The sequence below is a fragment of the Macaca thibetana genome, chromosome 5 (assembly GCF_024542745.1).
Source record: "Macaca thibetana thibetana isolate TM-01 chromosome 5, ASM2454274v1, whole genome shotgun sequence".
Lineage (NCBI taxonomy): Eukaryota > Metazoa > Chordata > Mammalia > Primates > Cercopithecidae > Macaca > Macaca thibetana.
The window spans coordinates 119974660-119995311 of record NC_065582.1 but is presented as its reverse complement, the minus strand read 5'-3'; the positions used below and the strand labels follow the sequence as shown (position 1 = coordinate 119995311).

Below are 20652 nucleotides of genomic sequence, written 5' to 3'. Positions count from 1 at the left end.
CAGCCCTAGTTATTATACCATATTACATCATTACTCTATATAATTATCTATGAAGCTATGTAGTTATTTATCCCTGTATTAAGTGATTTTAGACCATTGTGTTTTTTGAGTTCTAGCATGTGCTTTCAAAGTAGGGAGAATATATGGTTGAATTAATATTTTTTTAAATAACTGTTACCATGTATAGAGCAGGTTGAAGATTTGAAAGTATAAAATATACTAAAAGTATAGAGAGCTATAAGAAATTTACATTAGTCTTATAGCTGCTTTTACTATCTACAGAGAAATGCTTGAAAACTTGTGAAAATTGAATAGATCCAATTAAAAATCACAGATAGTTTTAGGCTATTTATATTATCAGATCACCTTCTTTTATCTAGGTTGCCTTGGAGATGATCAAAGTAACTGGTGGCTATCCATTTGAAGCTTACAAAAATTGTTTTCTTAACTTAGCCATTCCAATTATAGTATTTACAGAGACATCTGAAGTAAGGAAAACTAAAATCAGGTATGTATGAAGGTCTATTTCTCTTGTATAATGAGAATGAAATAAAATACCTTTTAAAAGGAAAAAATACTAGCTTCACCTCTTTTTTTCCTCTATTGTGTATGTGTAAATTCTTGCCATCACTTCAAGATCAGCTCAAACTTCATCTTCATTAAATATTTCTGACTAAAGAAGCCAAAGAACCCTTACAATACTTTATCTGCCACATTATTTGGCGTTACGGTTTCATCTGTGTCTGCTAGATGAATTAGAAGGTACCCTGGTGTCTGACTGTGTAGGTCATGAGATTTAGAAGAATTCCATAAGATTGTGACAAAGCAGAACAATTCCTGGGCCTGTACTTTTTAGTTTTCAGACTGGCAACAACCAAAAACTTGAAAAAAACCTATCTTAGCAAGGGTGTGAGAAAGGAGGCACTCTCATACATTACTAATGAGAGTACAAAATTGTCCAGTAACAGGGGACTGGAACATCCACACAGTGAAACCCATGCAGCCATTTTAAAAAGAGAGAGACAACTCTCTCTTGCTAAAACTTACGGATTTATAATGAGACACTGGAAGGATCAGCAAGGTACTGATTAAAAGTGGTTATCTATATGATGTGATAGGGAAATAAGATTGGAATATTTTAGAAGGTATATTATCCTTTATTTCCCCACATTAATTTCTAGCCCAATCACAAATAATGGACTTCTGGAAGTGTTTTTTTGTTTTGTTTTGTTTTGTTTTTTTTTTTTTTTTCTTGTATCATCACTAAAGGGAAGAAAATTACAATGTTTCTGTTCTGAATATTTTTCTGTAACAGAAATGAAATATCATTTACAATTTGGGATCGATGGACTGTACATGGAAAAGAAGATTTCACCCTCTTGGATTTCATAAATGCAGTCAAAGTGAGATACTTTTATTCATTTGGTTCATTAGTAGCTTTATGTCTGTTTTCTGTTTTGTTTTTATTTATAATTTTATTGGAAGTTATATTTAGCATGAATTTGCTTTTTTTACTGGTCATAAAACATTGTTTAGGAACAGTGTTAAATAAGCATTTTATGTTTGAGCGAGGCTTTCATCGTTTCTTTTTTGGATATTCACTTTTAGGAGAAGTATGGAATTGAGCCAACAATGGTGGTACAGGGAGTCAAAATGCTTTATGTTCCTGTAATGCCTGGTCATGCAAAAAGATTGAAGTTAACGTAAGTATTCAACGTTATATGCAGCAAATAACAAGAATTTAAAAATAAGTTGTTGCACACTAAAAAATTAAATATAGTGGTTACTATAATTCAGATAAAAGCATTAGTCTTGTCTAATGACGTTTTAATAAAGACAGTAAATCTGCCAGGTGAAGGCCAACAGACTACTTCTCGAGATTCAGCTCTTCAGTTAATAGGTTTAGAAACCTGATTTTGTCAGTACACTTAAGTAAAAGTGGATCCGTCTCTTATGTTGAAACACTTAATGACCAGGCTTATGAGGAATCAAATTGCCAAATCACATTTATTCAACAAATTATTGTTTAAGGTGCCAGCTGTGTGCCAGGTACTGTTCTAGTCATTAGGGAGATAGCAGTTAGCAAACCACAGTTCTTTCCTACTTAAGGAGTTTGCATAACAATAAGGCAAGTATGTTAAGTGGTAGTAAGTATTATGGAGAAATTAAAGAAGAATAAAGGGAAAAGGAAATATGGGAAATACGGGGAGTTGGGGGTGTTGAGTTGCTATATTATACTGAGTAGTTTCCCTCTGCCTGTCGTAGTCTCACCTGTTAAGGTGGCATTTGAGCAGAGACTGAAAGGAAGAAAGAACCAAAGAAAACTAAAGTCTTTGTAGCGGTCTGCAAGGCTCTAAATGATTCCTAGTTATCCTTCTAAGTTCCTTCCTTACTTTCCCCTCACAATATTCCAGCTACACTGGCCTTATTTGTCCTTGAATACTCACTCTAATCATTCTCCAGCATGGGACCTTTGCTTTAGTTCTCTCTGCTTGTAACTCTGAGACAGTGACGTGGCCAAGTCTCACCCCTGGTCTTTGCACTTCCTAAAGAGGCCTCATTTAATATTGCAACCTGTCCCTGGCCCCAGTCTAGTATGCCTAGTCCCCTTTACTTTTCTCTACTTTTTCTTTTCAGAGCACTTATTACTGTCGTATGACTGCTGTGCTGCTGTGTATTTTGCTTATATTTATTGTTTGTTTTTGTTTTTGTTTTTGAGGCAAAGTCTCACTGTGTCGCCTAGGCTGGATTGCAGTGGTGCGATCTCAGCTCACTGCAACCTCCGCCTCCTGAGTTCAAGCGACTCTCCTGCCTCAGCCTCCTGAGTATAGCTGGGATGACAGGCACCCAATACCACACCTGGCTAATTTTTGTAATTTTAGTAAAGACGGGTTTTACCATGTTGGCCAGGCTGGTCTTGAACTCCTGACCTAAGGTGATTTCTCCCGCCTCAGCCTCCCAAAATGCTAGGATTACGGGCATGAGCCACCGCACCCGGCCCATGTACTGTATATTAGCTATTTACCTGCTACTAAAACATGTATTTCACAGGAGTGGGAATCTTTATTTGATCTCATCACTGTTGTATCTCAAGCACTTAGATAATAAATACCTGGCACATAAAAGGTTATCAACAAATATTTGTCAGACGAGTAATTGAATCTCTGCGTGATGGCTGTGTTTAACGTATCTATTGGCTATGATAATCAGTTGAGGTTAATCATTCTTAAATTATAATCCAGTCTGAATTATTTATACCTTAAAAAGTAAAACTACTATTTTATTAGCTAAGGCATTAATTTGCCTTATATTGTTTTCCATTAGGATCGCTCAGTATCTTTTGGAGAAAGCAAGAGTAGTGTTTAGAATTCCTTTATTTTATGCTGCAGTGGACTGTATGTGGTCATAAAGTGTATTGACTAGTGGAGTTTAAAATTTGCGGCAAATTATTTTAAAATGCTTTTAAGATTTGGCCAATATTTGAAACTTCCAGCATGATAATATTTTTCATTTTAATAGATTGTCCTTTTAGCAAGTATTTATTGAGTACCTGTTAAGTACTGAACACGTTCAGTCAGTCAGTGGGATTGTGATTAATAGCAGTTGACTTAGAAAGACCTGGGTTCACATTCTTGCTCAGCTACTTAGTTTTGTTACCTGGAGTAGCTTTTGAAACTTAGTTTCAAAAAGCTGCAAGTCCACAAATAGGGATGATTGTGCTCATAGTTGAACACTAAAATAATAGTAAGGGCTAATAGTGTAATGGCACGTAAGAAGTATTCCACAAATGTTAGTCCTGTTAATATTTTATTATCATACATGTTCATCAAGCCCTGCCCTCAAGCAGTCTATTAAAGGAAATCGATTCCTAGTTATCCTGCTAAGTTCCTTCCCTACTTTGCCCTCACAATATTCCAGCTACACTGGCCTCCTTATTTGTCCTTGAATACTCACTCTAATGATGCTCCATTGTGGGACCTTTGCTTTAGTTGTTCCCTCTGCTTGTAACTCTTGAGACAGTGGCCTGGCTAGGTCTCACCTCTGGTCATGTTAATCATTAAAGTATAATTGAATAACTGTGATAATGAAAATTTTTACAGAGTATTGTGCTAACTCAGACCTCTAGTTCAGGGTAGATTTCATTTGAGCTACCTTTGAAGAAGGATTATTCCAGGCAAAAACAACAGTCTTTGCAGCTAAAAAGAGCATACATACAAAAGTAAAACTACTGTTATATTAGCTAAGGCATTAATTTGCCTTATATTGATCTTCATTAGGATGCCTAAGTATCTTTTGGATAAATTAAGAGTAGTATTTAGAACTCCTACTAAATTCTAAATTTGGGAATTTAGAATTCACATTTTTTTTTTTTTTGGAATGACTCAAGCATGAGGTGGTAATCATGAATAGTGGAAAGAATGAAAAGTTTATGTACCAGACAAAATATCTTCGTGAAATGGAAAGAGCTACTGAGGATTAAATCGATTACGTAGTTCAGAGCCTGGCATGAAGTAGGTACACAGTGTATAATAAATAACATTATTAGGCAGGAGAATACATCAAATTTATATTTTAAGAGAATTCTAGGAGCAGTGTAGATTGGAGGTAGAAAAGAGACTAGAGAAAGCTAGCTAGAAGATAATATAATTATCTAAGGGCTATATAGATGTTGACTTCATTTAAGGCAGTAGTGACTATAGCAAAGAGTGATTTTTTCAGTAAATAGGATAAAGATTGGATATAAGGGAAAAAGCTGAGAATGTCTTTTATTTCATATTTCTAGCTTGCATTTTAAGGTTTAAATTCTAGCTTGCTTTTTTACTGTTTACAGAGAAATGTTTGAATTTATGATGCCTCCACACTTAAGAGGAAGTTTAGGAGGAGAATCAATTTTTTAAAATCGTTGCAACCTCCGTCTCCCAGGTTCAAGCAGTTATCTTGCCTCAGCCTCCTGAGTAGCTGGGATTGCAGGCATGTGCCACTGCTCCCATCTCGTTTTTATATTTTTAGTAGAGATAGGGTTTCGCCATGTGGGCCAGGCTGGTCTCAAACTCCTTACCTGAGGTGATCTGCCTGCCTCCGCCTCCCGAAGTGCTGGGATTACAGGCATGAGCCACCACGCTGAGCCTTTTTGTCTTTTAATAAATGGTTTGTATTCTTTATCATGACCAATGTGTCCAAATTTATTCACTGTTAGGTAAATGAGTGTCTTGAGTTCAGACCTTTTAGTAAAGGAAAATTAATATATGAAAGCAGATTATTATTAGATGTTAAAGTCTAGATACAAGTCCAGGTTCTCTGGATGGCATTAGTCAGCAAATCATTTTTTCATTTTATAGAATTTACCGAAGTGTTCATTCTTGCTTATTTTTCTTAGAATGCATAAACTTGTAAAACCTTCTACTGAAAAGAAATATGTGGATCTTACTGTGTCATTTGCTCCAGACATTGATGGAGATGAAGATTTGCCTGGACCTCCAGTAAGATACTACTTCAGTCATGACACTGATTAATACAGGTTGTCTTAATGTTACTCCAGGACCACTTAATTTTGGAAAGAGTGCATTTAATTCAGAAGCTAAAAAAAATCAGCTCATGATACTATGGATTTCTCTTTCATTAAGCCTTAATTTTAAGGGAAACATCAGTAAGAAACTGCACTGAAGAATTATAAAACATTTTGGGGCATAGTATACACTTGTCTAACGGTTCACACATGGCTATGATCACAAGCAACTTTGAACTGGAATGCCGTTTATGAAAGTTTTGTGTATTAATCTGTGTATTAATCTCTCTGGATAAAAAGAAGGAAAAAATATGTATGACCAGAACAGATATGGATGAAGAAATTGAAAGCAACAAATGCAACTATCCAAAAAGTTTTATTTTATTTTATGAATTTCTTTTTTGTTTAGTCTTGAAGACTGATTTTCTGTACAAATAGTGTTTGGCACCCTGCACCTCTCATATGATTAGGCTTTGAGAATTTAATGCCACTGGGAAGAAGAGGTATGGTAGTGGTGGATGAAGGGTGGACATTTTAAATTGTGCAGTTACAGTTTATCGTCCTGTTACCTCTGCTGGTTTAACCAGAGTTTGTTATATCACTGTGTCCCCCAAATCAGGATTTTGTTGATAGCATCAGTGTTGTAGGAGCAGTAGGTCAGATGAGACATACTAACTTAGACTAAATGTGAACAGTATTATATGGACTCACACAACGCTCTTAGAGAATCCGTGAATATGAACAGACAAATGTGGCTAACCATTTGATTCTTCAGTATGCCTTCTAATGTGGGTATTTTATTTATGTGAGACTCTAAACCTGATTGTTCTAATATATAAAACTAAAAGATTTTATAAAGGGAGTGTCTTTAGAAATAGATGAAAAGTAGAATGTTAAACATTATTGCTAGGGTAGTCTTTTTTCTTTTTTTTTTTTTTTTTTTTCCAGAAACCTAATTAGGGTATTAATTTTTTTTTTTTTTTTTTTTTTTTTTTTTTTTTTTTTTTTTTTTTTTTTTTAAAAGAGAAGCATGTTATTTCATTCCCATTCCGAGAAAGGGAGTTAATGAAGATAAAAATTTATTTTTTAAGGTCTTTATTGAGAGAAACTTTCTGTTTTCTGATATGAACTATTGCAGATGTTTTTATAAGTACTTTCATTAAAATGATGTAAACAGTAGTACCCAACACTGTAAACTCAGTGAAAATAGTAAATGATTCTTTTATAACTAAGACTATCATGCATTCTGAAGCAATTGGCTTTTTTTTAACCATAGAAAGTCATTTCCCTCTAGCTCCTTTCCTTCTACTCTCCTTCTCAGAACATTAGTAGGTACTTTGTTAAATAAAAAACTAGATTAACATCAGTGTTACTCCAATTTGGTATCTTTTTACACTATGTATTATACTTTCTTTTTATTTCATTTACAAATACTTTAAATTACTTTATCAACCAGCTGTATTGTTTCCCTCTTTTGAAAAGTACCAAAGTGGGGAAAATGTATGTGGAAGTGGAGAGTGAATTTGCATGACTAAAGGATTATCTGTACATAGGGAAGTGGGCAAAAGTGGATAGGATGAATTTAAAGAAAATGACTTACTTTTGGAAAAAATAAATTAAATTTTGTTCACATAGCCTACCCTTTCCCATTGTGCATATCCCAAGTGTCATATTTAAAATTAAGGTTACTTAAAACAGAATCCAGGAATATCAAGGCTCTGTGGCTTGGAATTTTAGAGGATAGGACTAATAAAAGGACTTTTGCAAAGAAGACTTTTTTCCATGTTCACTTCGTTTTGTGTTCTTTGAAAGTAACTGATATTTTCCGGGTAGTCATTCAGCAATCCATGAATATGATCCAGTAACTTGCTTATATTTTATTGAAGTCTCAACATCTCTTCAGAAGTAAATTTAGAACGATGCTGTCAGTGCATATTTATAGATATTAGTCTTTTAGCATATAAAACAAAATCAACAAAAATTAAATTCATTTTGTGATTAAACCTGCAACCATTTTTCTATTACTTTTTTTCTATAGTTAATGGTTATTGCTATAATTTCTTCTATTTGGTTCTACTAAGCTAGAAAGGCAGGATGAAGTTAATGATAATTCCCATTATTTTATTTCTGTACCATGAAATCACTGTTGATGACTGAAATAACAGGTGCAAAAATTAATGATTTGATTTTTGTACAGTTTCACTGAGTAATTTTTTACTTATTAAAAATAAATTAAGAAATGTAAGCATATCTTTGTAAATCATGTTTCGTAAGTTGACTCCAGAGATTCTGATTTTGCTATTTATTTTGTGAGTAATGTTGCTTTGGTGTTTCCTAATTTTCAAGTTTGCAATCATGGAGATACAGCAGTTATTAGGTATGGAGGGACATTGTCCTCCTCAAATGTCCTCAAATGGCTCCAGGAAATTCTTTTAAAACAGTTGGAGAGAGACAGTCGTGACCATCTAAAACCTAGAAGATGTGGTAAATCTCATACTACTGGTTAGGGATTTGTAAAGTCCATTTCTTTTTAGAGTTCAAAGCAGTTCTATTACTTGTAAGTTCTTCATAAATTGTCCCAAAGGTAGGATATGGAAATAAATGTATATCTTTATATTTTAATCTTCTTTGTCACACTCTGGTGAATTCATGGAATATTAAAAAAGCAGTTATGTTTATAATTATTTTATAATTAGTATAATGAAGACAGAAAATTGTTCTTTTGGAATTTTGGGGGGAAAAAAAATCTTGTGACCTAAATCTTTCCACTATAATGAATATAATCAAATTTATTGTGATTGCACATATCTAATTTTATATAATCACTGTGTATGAATTTAGTGATTTTACTTTTCATAGATTCAAAGACATATAATCTGAATGCTTTCTCTGAAAAAAAAATCAGAGAGTTGAGCTCTTGAGGATCAGAGTAATTATCCATTGATAATATGTGTTCATTTTGCTCTTTCTATGTCATAGCTTTGTTTTTTATTGAGAAATATATATTCAAAAATACATACATATTCAAAAGTACATAAAATATAAATATGCAGTTCAAGGAATAATTTTAAAGTAACTCTATAACTAGCAGTCAGCTTAATAGAATATATTGACAGCAGTTCAGAAACTACCCATGTAGTTCCTTCCCAGTCACAACCAGCTAGCTCCCTGCCACATACGCTTTGGTAATTACCACTATCCTACCTTTTATGATAGTTGTCTCTTTCTTTTTATAGTGTTATCACCTATGTGTGTAAACTTAATACAGTTTGCTTGTTTTTGAGTTTTATTTAAAATCATACATTCTTTTGTAGCTGCTGCTTGTCATGCGCGTCCATGTGAAGAGATCACCAAACAGGCTTTGTGTGAGCAATAAAGCTTTTTAATCACCTGGGTGCAGGCGGGCTGAGTCCAAGAAGAGAGTCAGCGAAGGGAAATAAGGGTGGGGCTGTTTTATAGGAGTTGGGTAGGTAAAGGAAAATTACAGGCAAAGGAGGGTTCTCTGGCAGGCAGGAGTGGGGTTCACAAGGTGCTCAGTGGGGGAGCTTTTTGAGCCAGGATGAGCCAGGAAGAGGAATTTCACAAGATAATATCATCGCTTAAGGTAAGGACCGGCCATTTTCACTTCTTGTGGTAGGATGTCATCAGTTAAGGCAAGGCAGGGCATTTGCACTTCTTTTGTGATTCTTCAGTTACTTCAGGCCATTTGGGCGTATACGTGCAAGTCACAGGGGATGTGATGGCTTGGCTTGGGCTCAGAGGCCTGACACTTCTTTTGTTCAGGATGGGATTTATTCATGTTGGTTGTAGCTGTACTTTATTCTTCATTATGTCTGTGTAATTTACTTTTGTATTAATATGCCACAATTTATTTACTGTAGACAATTGGGATGTTTTTAGTTTCAGGCAACTACAGTTTCACAATGAACATTAATTTACGCAACTCCTAGTACAAAGAGTATATATCTAGGAGTAGAATTTTTTGGTCATAGGGTATTCATATCTTACATTTTATTAGATGATTACAAATGTTTTCCTAAGCATTAGTATGTTGGTTGGGTTTGTGTTGCTATAAAGGAATACCCGAGACTCGGTAATTCATAAAGAAAAAGGGTTTATGTAGCTCATGGTTCAGCAGGTTGTACAAACATTGCACCAGCATCCTTGCAATCATGGCAGAAGGCAAAGGAGGAACTGGCATATCACATGGCAAGAGGAGCAAGAGAGAAGTAAGGGAAGTCCCAGATTATTTTTAAGAATCAGATCTCACATTAACTCATGGAACAAGAACTCGTTATCTCAACGAGGACACCAAGCCATTTATGAGGGATCCACGGATCCATCTCCATAACCCAAACACCTCACAGCAGTCCTCACCTCCAACATTGGGGATCACATTTCAACATGGTATTTGAAGGGGACGAATATCCAAACCATATTTCTCCATATCTTGGTCAGTGCTGGTATTAACAGTTTTTGTTTTTAATTTTGCCAATCTGGTGGATATGCAGTTGTATCTCATTGAAGTTTCACTCTGTATTTCGCTAATTACCTGTGAAATTGAGTATTTTTCCATAAGTTTATTGGCCAATTTGACTTTCTGTTTTTGTAAAGTATCTTGTTAGGACTGTCACAAATGTTTTTGTTGTGTTGCTAATATTTTTTCTCATTGATTAAGGATCTTTGTTGGCTATATTGTTGTAAATATCTTCTCCCATTTTGTGGCTTGCCTTTCCTTGCCTTATGATGTTCTTTGATAAAAACAATTTATTAATGGTTAAGTACTAGGAAGTATGAGTGTTTTAAAATTAGAGTGTGAATTGTTTTAAAAAACTATTCCCTACCCTGGAGTCATGTCTTCTATATTGTCTTCTAAAACCTTTAGTTTTGCCTTTCAGATTTAAATTTTTTTCAAGAGGAATTAATTTGGTGTATGCTAGGAGATGCCTCACCACCATTTATTGAAAAGTCTGGGTTTTATTCCTCCTTTCTATAGTGCCACCAAAGTCATGTATTATATCTGTATGTGAATACATCTGTTGATGAAAAGAGTCAAACTCTGTAAATATTTTCAGAGATTATTCTGAGCCAAAGATGAGTGACCATGGCCTGTGACCCAGCCCTCAGGAGGTCCTGAGAACATGTGCCCCAGGTGATCAGAGTACATCTTGGTTTTATATATTTTAGGAAGGCATGAGACATCAGTCAAATACATTTAAGAAATACATTGGTTTGGTTCAGAAAGGTAGGACAACTCAAAGCGGGGGCTTCCAGAGTATAGGTAAATTTAAAACATTTTCTGGTTCACCATTGGTTGAGTTTATCTGAAGACCTGAGATCAATAGAAAGGAAATATTCAGGTTAAATAAGAGACTGTGGAGAACAAGTTTTATTGTGCAGAGGGAGCTCTCAGCAGACTTCAAAGAGAACAAGTTGTAAAATGTTTCTTATTGGATCTAAAAGGATGCCTGGCTCTTAGTTGATTATCTCCTGGATTTGGAAAGGAAGGAAGGGCCAAAAAAAAAAAAAAAAAAAAAAGGTGGTGGGGAAAGGGGATTCTTTATAGATGGTAGATTTTTCCCACAAGGGATGACTTTGCAGGACCATTTCAAGATATGGCAGAGAAACATGTTTTGGGGTAAAATATTTTGATTTTCTTTCTTGTTATGCCGGAGTCAGATTGGAAAGTTTAGTCACGATATACAGGGTTAAATAAAACTCATCTGATGAAAATTTATAGTTTGTAGAGCATGACTCCCCAGACCTCTTAGACAGGAATTTGGGCAAGATAAAATAATATCAGAACTTAGTCCTTACATCTCAAACTTTTTTTTCCCTTTTTTCTATCCCTGTGCTAGTATACCATCCTCATCATTGTAGCTGATATAGTCTTGATATCTGGCCAAACAAATCCTCCCAACTTACTGTTCTTTTAGAGTGTCTTGGTTTAGAGTGTCTTGGTTATTTTTAGCCGCTTATATTTTCAGTTCTCAAATTTCTAATTGAAAGCATGTAAATTTGTCACTCCTGCAGTTTCTAATTGTCTTGCTGAAATTTTCAGTCTCTTACTGCTTCAAAATGAAAAGCATAATTATTTTCTAGTCTGTCTAATAATTCCAGAATCAAAACCCGCCTGTGGGTCTGTTTTTATTTTGTTTCTTTTAGTCTTCATTCTTACTATCTTGTCTCCTTGTGTGCCTGGTTATCTTTAATTATTTACCAATATTGTATTTGAAAAAACTAGAAATAACTTGATGCTCAGAATGATATTTTTATCCTCCACAGAGTTTTTTCATTTGCTTCTGACAGGTACTTGGGCATTAGTAATTTAGGATTATTTTGATCCAATTTCAGAGACTGAGATTTTCCAGGTCACCTAGGTGACTGAAAGCTGAGCTACAGACTTTGGTAGTGCTCTTCTGTTCATCCTTATTTCTAGGGTTCAACCATTCAGGGTTTTGAAGTGTGGTTTGGAGTTACCAGGCCCTCACCTCTTCACTGACCCTGGACTCTATTTTTGAATCTTTATCCCCTTAGCTCTATCTACTCAACTTCCCAGTGGCCTTTTGCAATCTATAAATGCTCCTAACATAAGTCCCAAATGAAGGGTTCGTTTTTCTGAATTTCTGTCTTTTTCCAGATATTATTGGCATGGTAATTACTCACCAACTTATCAGCTCTCTGCTGCCTTCCCACATGTTTGAAAAGTATATTTTATCCAGCTTTTCTGAAAGTTTTCAATTGAGAATGTTAATCCAGATTACTTAGCCCACATTATTTCCTGTTGATTATGTGTAAAATACAGTTGGTTTATTTGTATTATTTTTGTACCTGGAAACAATAAACTCTTTAGTGATTCTCTAAATTATTTGCACATTTTTTTTAATTTTCTTTTTTTTTTTTTTTTTTTTTTTTTTTTTTGAGACAGAGTCTCACTGTGTCGCCCAGACTGGTGCAGTGGCATGATCTCGGCTCACTGCAACCTCCACCTCCTGGGTTCAAGCAATTCTCCTGCCTCAGCCTTCCAAGTAGCTGGCACTACAGGCGCCCACCACAACACTCAGCTAATTTTTGTAGTTTTAGTAGAGATGGGGTTTCACTATGTTGGCCAGGCTGGTTTTGAACTCCTGACCTCATGATCCGCCCACCTCAGCCTCCCAAAGTACTGGGATTACAGGCATGAGCCACCACACCCGGCCCATTTTTAAAAATTTTCTACATAACCTTAGCTCCAAACAAAAATAGTTTAATGTTTTCTAAGATCCAAATTTTGGTTTTGTTGATCCTTTCTATAGTATGTTTGTTTCCTATTCCATTAATTTCTGCCTTTATCAATATTATTTCTATTTTATTAGGGATTTTTTTACTATTCTGTTTCTAACTTGTTGAGATGGGTTACTTCTTTCATTTTTAACGTGTCTTCCTTTTCAACATATACATTTAAAAGTTATCTCTATACTATTGTAATATAGTTACATCATACTCAACTATTGTCATATTCCACAAATTTTGATACATAATGCTCATATTTAGTTAAAATATTTTCCTAATTTTCATTCGAATTTTCTCTTCAACCCTTTTTTAGGAGAGTTTCTTTTTTTTCCAAACATGGGCTTTTCTAATTATGTTTTTTGATTTGCAGTTTAATTGAATTTTTGTCATAAAAAATAATCTTTCTGATTTTAATTATTTGAAATTACTTGAGACTTGCTTTTATGGCCGAGAATATGTTAAATTTTTAATCATTTTTATGCATTTGAAAACAGTATATTCTGTAGTAGTTAGGGACAGTGGGAAGGGGAGAAGTCTCTTCTCCGTATCTTCAGCATTCTAGTCTCCTAGTACTCGTTATTTGTGGCGCCTAAAAACAAGCCATCTAATGTGTCTTTTAGGGTTGTTAATTATGTTATTTAAATCACATACTGTATCTTTACTGATTTTTAATATACCTGTTATGTCAATTACTGAAAGAAATATGTTTAAAAATCGCCCACTATGATCTTGATTTGTCTCTTTCTCCTTGTATATGTTTCTGGTTTATATATTTTGAGGATAATTATTAACTGCATGAAGTTTAACATGTTATATTTTTCTGATGAATTATACTTATCACTATGCAGTGTATCTGTAATATGTTTTGCCTTAAAGCCTGTTTTCTCTGTAGCTATACTAGCTTTCCTTTAGTCAGTATTTTCACAGAGTAACTTTTTTCATCTATTTAATTTTAATATCTCTGTATCCTTATGTTTTAAATGTGTATCTAGTAAACAAAATAGATTTAGGATTTTAGTGAAGTTTTTTGTTTTGTTTATTTTTAGATCCAGAGTTCCTCTCACGTTGCCCAGGTCAAAGTGCGGTGGCTCAAGTGGTCCTCCTGCATCAGCTCCCTAAGTAGCTGAGACTGCAGACGTGCACCACCACACCTGGCTTTTATTATTATTATTTTTTAATCTAATAGAACAATCTTTGTCTTAAACTGGACCACATATGCCATTTACATATAATTACCAATATATTTAGATTTGTTTCTGCCATTTTAGTTTGTTCTGGGAGAGTTTAGGGTTTTTGTTTTTGGGTTTTTTGGTCTAATCTATTTTGTGATTCTTTTTCTGTTTTCTTGCCTTTTAAAATTAGTATTGACTTACTATGTTATTCTGTTTTTTCCAGTTATTAATTGATTATCTCTCAACTGCAGACTCACTTATCTGTATTCTGGGACTTTGTACCTAGAAATTTTTGCAAACTGTGCTTCTCCTTTGCCATCTGGCTTGTTTTTAGGTCCCACAAAGAAAGAGTACTAAGAGACTAGAATGCTGAAGATACGGAGAAGAGACTTCTCCCCTTCCCATTAGCCTCCCAGTATTGTCAGCATCACCTCAGCAATGGTTCTTGTTTTAGCAACTGTGGTTGGTTTCTATACTCCAACTTTTCTCCGGCATTCTGGAGGGTATCTCTTAAAGACTTCTAGGTTCTATTAATCCCATCTTTTTGCCTTTAATAATTGTGTCCCTAGTAGACATTTTCAGTTTTCTCAAAACCTGTTTACCAATTCCTTGTTAAATTCTTTCTTAAAATAAATGATGTTGTTTGTTCTCCTTGAGCAACACATATTTTTTTCTCTTTACTAGTTTGTCTTTTAATAATTACTCTATATTTCATCATATATATTCAGATTAAATAAAACTAAAGTTAATCATTACCTTTACCTTTGGCAGATTATATTTTTTAAAAAATAGCTACAGCAATATTTTCAATCCCACATACTCTTCTAGAAGCTTACTATACTCTAGTCCCCATTAAGACCTCTGAGGTCAAGTCATAAAAGGATATATAGCTGGCTTCCTCTTGACTCTCTGTCATTCTTTTACTTGCTCTCTCTTGGAAAGCTAATCTTTGGAACCTAGACACCATGTTGTGAGGAAGCTCAAACTATCACACATGGAGAAAATCTCATGCTACCAACCTGCAGGCAGCATCAGGTGGTCAGACATGTGAGTAGGCAGACTTTCAAATGATTCTAGATCCTAGACTTCACACAGCAGAAACAAGCCATTCCTACTGTGCTGTGCTGTGCCATACCAAACCCCTAAACCCACCGAATCTATGAACATGGATTGTTTATGCAACTAAGTTTTAGAGTTATTTATTGTGCAGATATAATAACTAGAACAACTCTTTAATTTCCAATTTATGTACTATTGTCATATATTTTATCTGTATTGTGTGTTTTAATTCTGTTGTCATGTACTTTAATGTTCTTTAATTCTAAGACTTACATAGTCAGTGTTTGTGTTTATACATACACACATATATAAAACTTTCTTTGCTCTTCAGTATTTTTTGTTTCTAAGGCTTACTGCTATGGGCTGAACGTTTATGTCTTCCCCAAATTTGTATGTTGAAATTCTAATCTTCAAGGTGATGTAATTTGGAGATGGGGCCTTTGAGGGGTGATTAGGTCATGGGGGCAGAGCCCTTATAAAAGAGGCCTGAGATCTCTCACCCCTACCATATGAGGACACAGCAAGAAGGTGCCATCTTTGAGCCAGCATGTGGACCCTCACGAGACTCTGCATGAACCAGTGCCTTGATCTTAGACTTCCCAATCCCTAGAAATAAATTTTTGTCACCTATAAGCCAGTTTATCATGTTTTGTTACTGTAGCTTGAATGGACTAAAACACCATCTGGGATAAATTTTTATCTGAAATACTTGCTTTAAAATTTCATTTTGTGAGAGTCTGCTGATGGCATACTTGCTCATGATTTGTTTTCTGAATATATCTGTATTTTTTCCTCATTCTGCAAAGATATTTTTGCTGAATATAGATGCCTAATTTGGCCTCTATTGTCGTTCAGCACATTGGCATTGGATATATTTTTTCATTTTCTCATGACTTCCTCTGTTGCTCTTGAGTCAGCTGTCAGGCTAATACTTACACCTTTAAAGAAATTTAATTTTTGGCCAGGAGCAGTGGCTCAAGCCTGTAATCCCAACACTTGGGAAGCCGAGGTGGGCGGATCACTTGAGGTCGGGAGTTCGTGACCAGCCTGACCAACATGAGAAACCCCGTATCTGCTAAAAATACAAAATTAGCTGGGCATTTTGGTGGGCGCCTGTAATCCCAGCTATTTGGAAGGCTAAGGCAGGAGAATCGCTTGAACCCAGGGGGCAGAGTTACAGTGAGCCGAGATCTTGCCATTGCACTTCAGCCTGGGCAACAAGAGCGAAACTCCGTCTTAAAAAAAAAAGAAAATCTCTTTTTTTATCTGCTTTGGTTTTATGAAATTTAATTAATATGTTTCTGAGTATGGATTTATTTTTACTAATCCTGCTTAAGATTTGTTGAGATCTTTAAATCTGGATTTGTGTCTTTGATTATTAGTTCTGGAGAAGTTCTCAGATACTACTCCTTCACATATAACCTCTTCCTCATTCTCTTTTTGTTCTGTGGAGATTCTCATTAAACATGATAGACCTTCAGTGTTCTGTCTTCACTTTTTAACACCCTCTCTTCTGTATTTTCCAATTGTTCTTTCTTGTCATGCTTTATTCTGTATAATTTCTTTTAACCCATATTCCAGTTTACTTACCTCTTCATGTGTTTCTTATCTACTTACAGCCATCTATTTTGTTGTGGTGGTGGTGGTTTTATTTTTCAGTCCTAAAAGTTCTGTTTGGTTCTCTTTTTTAAACCTGCTAGATCACTTCTATAGTTTTTTATTCTCTACAGATATTTTCTAATATGTCTGTTCTTTAAACTATGAGGGCTGTTGTATGGTCTTTGTCTGCTGGTTTCAGTTTCTGAAATGTCTGTGACCCTGTTTCTGTTGTTTCTTCTAGCTAAATGCATTGCTGGTCTCCTGTGAGACTCTCCACATTGGTCAGCCCCTGGCCTTTGATTTCTGTTTCCCTTGTCAGTTACTTTTCCATTTATTGCGTTCAACTACAATGTGTCACCAACTTTAGGAATCTACTTTTTAAAAGTTTTTCATATTAAGCACCCTAATTTCTTCTAGAATGCAAGAATTCACTCAACATTTTGAAATGATAAGAAATTAGAGCTCTTTAGTCTCATCTACCTATATTTTGACCAACTCAATTGTAAAACCCTTGAGAATAATACATATGTGCTTCTTTTGTAATTTTTACATCAATTAACAGTGATTTATATAAATAATACATTTCAATAAATACTTATATTAATGCTCAGGCTTTATGTCCCAACTCTTATATTTATGATTCCTTATTGTCACTGCCTCTCCATTTAAAAGAAAGCCTTACTTGATTTTGCATATATTGCTACACAGATTATTTATCTTCATATTATAATAGATCTTAAAGAACTGGTTCTCAAATTTGTTATATCTTAAAGAATTGGTTCTCAAATTTGTCATGTATAGCAATTACCTGTGGTGTGTGCTTAAAAGGCAGATTTCTGGACCTGCCTCAGCGCCGCCCCCCCGACCCCCGAAATTATAATTCAGTAAGTCTGAGAGAACTCTGCATATTTTCAGGCATCCCAGGGAGCTCACTGAATTAGTTTGCTAGGATTGTTGTAACAAATACCACAGACCATGTGGATTAAAGAACATAAATTTATTTTCTCACCATTCAAGAAGCTAGATGTTCAAGGTTTTGGCCAGGTTGATTTTTTTCCCCCCTGAGGCCTCTCTCCTTGAGTTGTCAATGGCTGTTTTCTCCCTCTGTCTCACATAGTCTTTCCTCTGTAGAATATAGACCATATCTTTTCATTGTTAGTTGATTGTGTAATTCCCAAATTGACTTAATCATCAAAATCAATTTAGAAATTTGCTTTTGAAGAAAAAAATTATGAAAAAATATCCGTGTTATTTTGATTCAGTAGATGTAGTCTGGGGCTGATGGTTCCATATTTTTAAGAACTCTGGGTACTTATAATCAGGCTCATCGTACTTATGACACAAGATGATGATACAGCCTTTCACCATCTTTGTAAGGAAATAATGGGCTGATTTTGAGTGGCAAAAAGATGACACCAACAAGAAACATGGGAATGGATACATTTATTTCCATTAACAAAAAATGTGGTATATAATACTTCCATTGGAAAAGGGCTTCTCTAGTACATTTCATGTCTCTGACTTCCAGCTAGGTCATTAAAATGACATATTTGATAAATTGGTCAAATCAGATTTCAACAAAACTTAGGTTTTCTGGGAATTGGTAGGATTTAGAACTAGAGAAACTGCTGTGGGAATTATATAGGGGAAATGTATTTCATTGAGGCCTAAAGAAAAAAATTCCATCTAGAAAGTAGTATGTGTTTTCGGCTTATGTCAGTGCATGGGAATGTGTATATCTGCAGGTTACCACCACAGCCATAGTCTCTAGTTTCCCTGTGAATTGGTTCCATTCTGATAAGATAATGAAATTGTATGGTACAATGTTTAATTCTAATTCTGGTGTTCAGGTGAATGACTTGGTAAACAGGATCAGTAGAATATAGATAATTCTCTTTAAAAGTAAGAACTTCATTTTGAAAATATAAATTACCAAGATACACAAAGGAGCTTTCACATTGTATTTCATGCAATGTGTGGATTTTTCTTCAACTTTTCACTTCTCCCTTCCATATTGGGTTCTTGACCTAGAAATTGTGGGTAGAAAAAACTTAATTAGCGAACCAATATTGTAGAAAACGATGGTTCTTTATTTTCAGTGACTTGATTTTCCTGCTCTTGTGTGGAACATTGCTGGTGTGTTTAGTAAATGTTAGGAAAATAAATACTGAATATTCAGATGCTTTTTTAAATTTTATTTTATCCTGGACCTGTAATTTCATTCCTAATAATTTTTTTCTTCCTCTTTAGCTTAATATGAGTTACCTGCCTTATATTTTGAAGCAGCTTTTAGTTTAAACTGCTAATTTCTAGAGTTGGGAAATATCTTTGACCATTCTTGTTCCATTATTGCTCTTGCCTTCTGGTGTAAGAGAGAGCCAAATGCTGACTGGGTTAACAGGGATCAAAGAAAATCTTATTTTCTTTTAGATAATATTTTATTGCATATTAACTTTTTCCAAATCTCCAGATTGGAACCCTTACCTGCTCTACAACTCCCATTTCCCAACTCAAGGTAAATTGAAGTTTGATGTACTAGCAGTCTCACTGTGCCACAGCCAGCTATGAGTTCAAATTCCTGAAGCAATGTTAGGGTTCCACAAAGTTTTCTTAAAACATCAGCATTATTTGTCAAGATAAGTTTTGATCTTTGTGTAGCTTTTCTTAGGAAGTCCTATTTTCATTGTCATGTATTTTTCCATCATTTTTCTGCTTTTGAAAGAAAATACGTTACTCTACAGATAATATTCTAATTATTTAAAGTCTTTCTTCACAGGCCCCTCTAATTCCATCTATTCTTATGTCATTCCCCAGTCCCTATAACAAAGGCATCTGAAATGCCGGAGGAGGCTGAGTAGTTTGTTCCTGATCACAAAGCAAACTGAACAAGTTCAGGCAAACTGAACAAGTTACCAAAAGCAATCTGGTTGTCTAACATTTTACATCAATAGTGCTTTTTTTTTTTTTTAATTTTTATTTGTTGTTGTTGTTGTTGTTTTTGTTTCAGTATTTCTGTTGTCTATTTTTGCTTCCCTGGCCCTGCCCTGAGGGTGGGGCCCCTAGTCAAGGTGCAGCAGCATTTTGGCAGTTACAGCGTGGGCACCTAAAACCCCAAGAGAAAATTTATCCTTCCAGCCAGAGAAATCAGGAAAAATGGGCAGAGAGGAGAATTGGAATTACATTTTTCTCTTTCTTGTCTCTGTCTCGGAGAGATTGGTCAACTGCAGTCTCACAGAACTGCAATTACAGCACAGGTGTCATTAATAAGCTCCATCATTCTAGTTAGAACACCAAAAAAAAAAGGACCCTTGGGGCCGGGTGCAGTGGCTCAAGCCTGTAATCCCAGCACTTTGGGAGGCCAAGACAGGCGGATCACAAGGTCAGGAGATCGAGACCATCCTGGCTAACACGGTGAAACCCCGTCTCTACTAAAAAATACAAAAAACTAGCGGGGCGAAGTGGCGGGCGCCTGTAGTCCCAGCTACTCGGGAGGCTGAGGCAGGAGAATGGCGTAAACCCGGGGGGTGGAGCTTGCAGTGAGCTGAGATCGCACCACTGCACTCCAGCCTGGGCGACAGAGCGAGACTCCGTCTCACAAAAATTTAAAAAAAAAAAAAAAAAAAAAAAAAAAAAAGGACCCTTGGCGGCTCAAGAGTATGGAGAAATCCCAGAGAGGTGACAGCTGGAAAAGAGTTATCTCCTAGTTCTGTGTATGAAGTGACACAAATTCCAGGCTCACCTCTGAATTGTGCATGCACAGATCCAGATACAAAACAGATGGCAAAGTCTTTGACTACTAAACTAAGGTATAAACCATGACCAAGTCCCAGGCTGTTGATTCCTGAGATACAGACCCAAAACAGCATAACAGAAGCTTTGAAAACTGAACCAATATTGGAATGGCTTCCCACAGAAAATGAGAGAGAACTGGTTCAATCTAATCAAGATGGTTGCCTGCTTTTAAAAAATGCTCCAGAGAATTTTAACAGGACCCAGAGGCTCATAACATAATATTCAAAATGTCCAAGACACAATACAGAATTA

At 35.3% G+C, this 20652-nt stretch overlaps 2 protein-coding genes across 4 annotated transcripts in view; one reads left to right on the top strand and one right to left on the bottom strand.

Moving 5' to 3' along the window:
* UBA6 (ubiquitin like modifier activating enzyme 6) overlaps positions 1 to 20652 on the top strand; it is a 119859-nt gene that overhangs the window by 66538 nt on the left and 32669 nt on the right. The window contains exons 30-33 of one of the 2 annotated variants that reach the window (XM_050792454.1): positions 381 to 508; positions 1316 to 1403; positions 1609 to 1703; positions 5378 to 7766. In XM_050792454.1, coding sequence (XP_050648411.1) covers positions 381 to 508; positions 1316 to 1403; positions 1609 to 1703; positions 5378 to 5513 — 447 coding nt within the window. In that variant the 3' untranslated portion in view covers positions 5514 to 7766. Of the gene's footprint in view, positions 1 to 380; positions 509 to 1315; positions 1404 to 1608; positions 1704 to 5377; positions 7767 to 20652 lie in introns of those variants that run through there. The other variant, XM_050792455.1, reaches the window with a different exon arrangement.
* STAP1 (signal transducing adaptor family member 1) overlaps positions 18033 to 20652 on the bottom strand; it is a 48991-nt gene continuing 46371 nt past the window's right edge. For both annotated transcript variants that reach the window (XM_050792456.1, XM_050792457.1), the window contains one exon: positions 18033 to 18635. In XM_050792456.1, the coding sequence (XP_050648413.1) occupies positions 18574 to 18635 (62 nt within the window). In that variant the 3' untranslated portion in view covers positions 18033 to 18573. The remainder of the gene's footprint in view (positions 18636 to 20652) is intronic.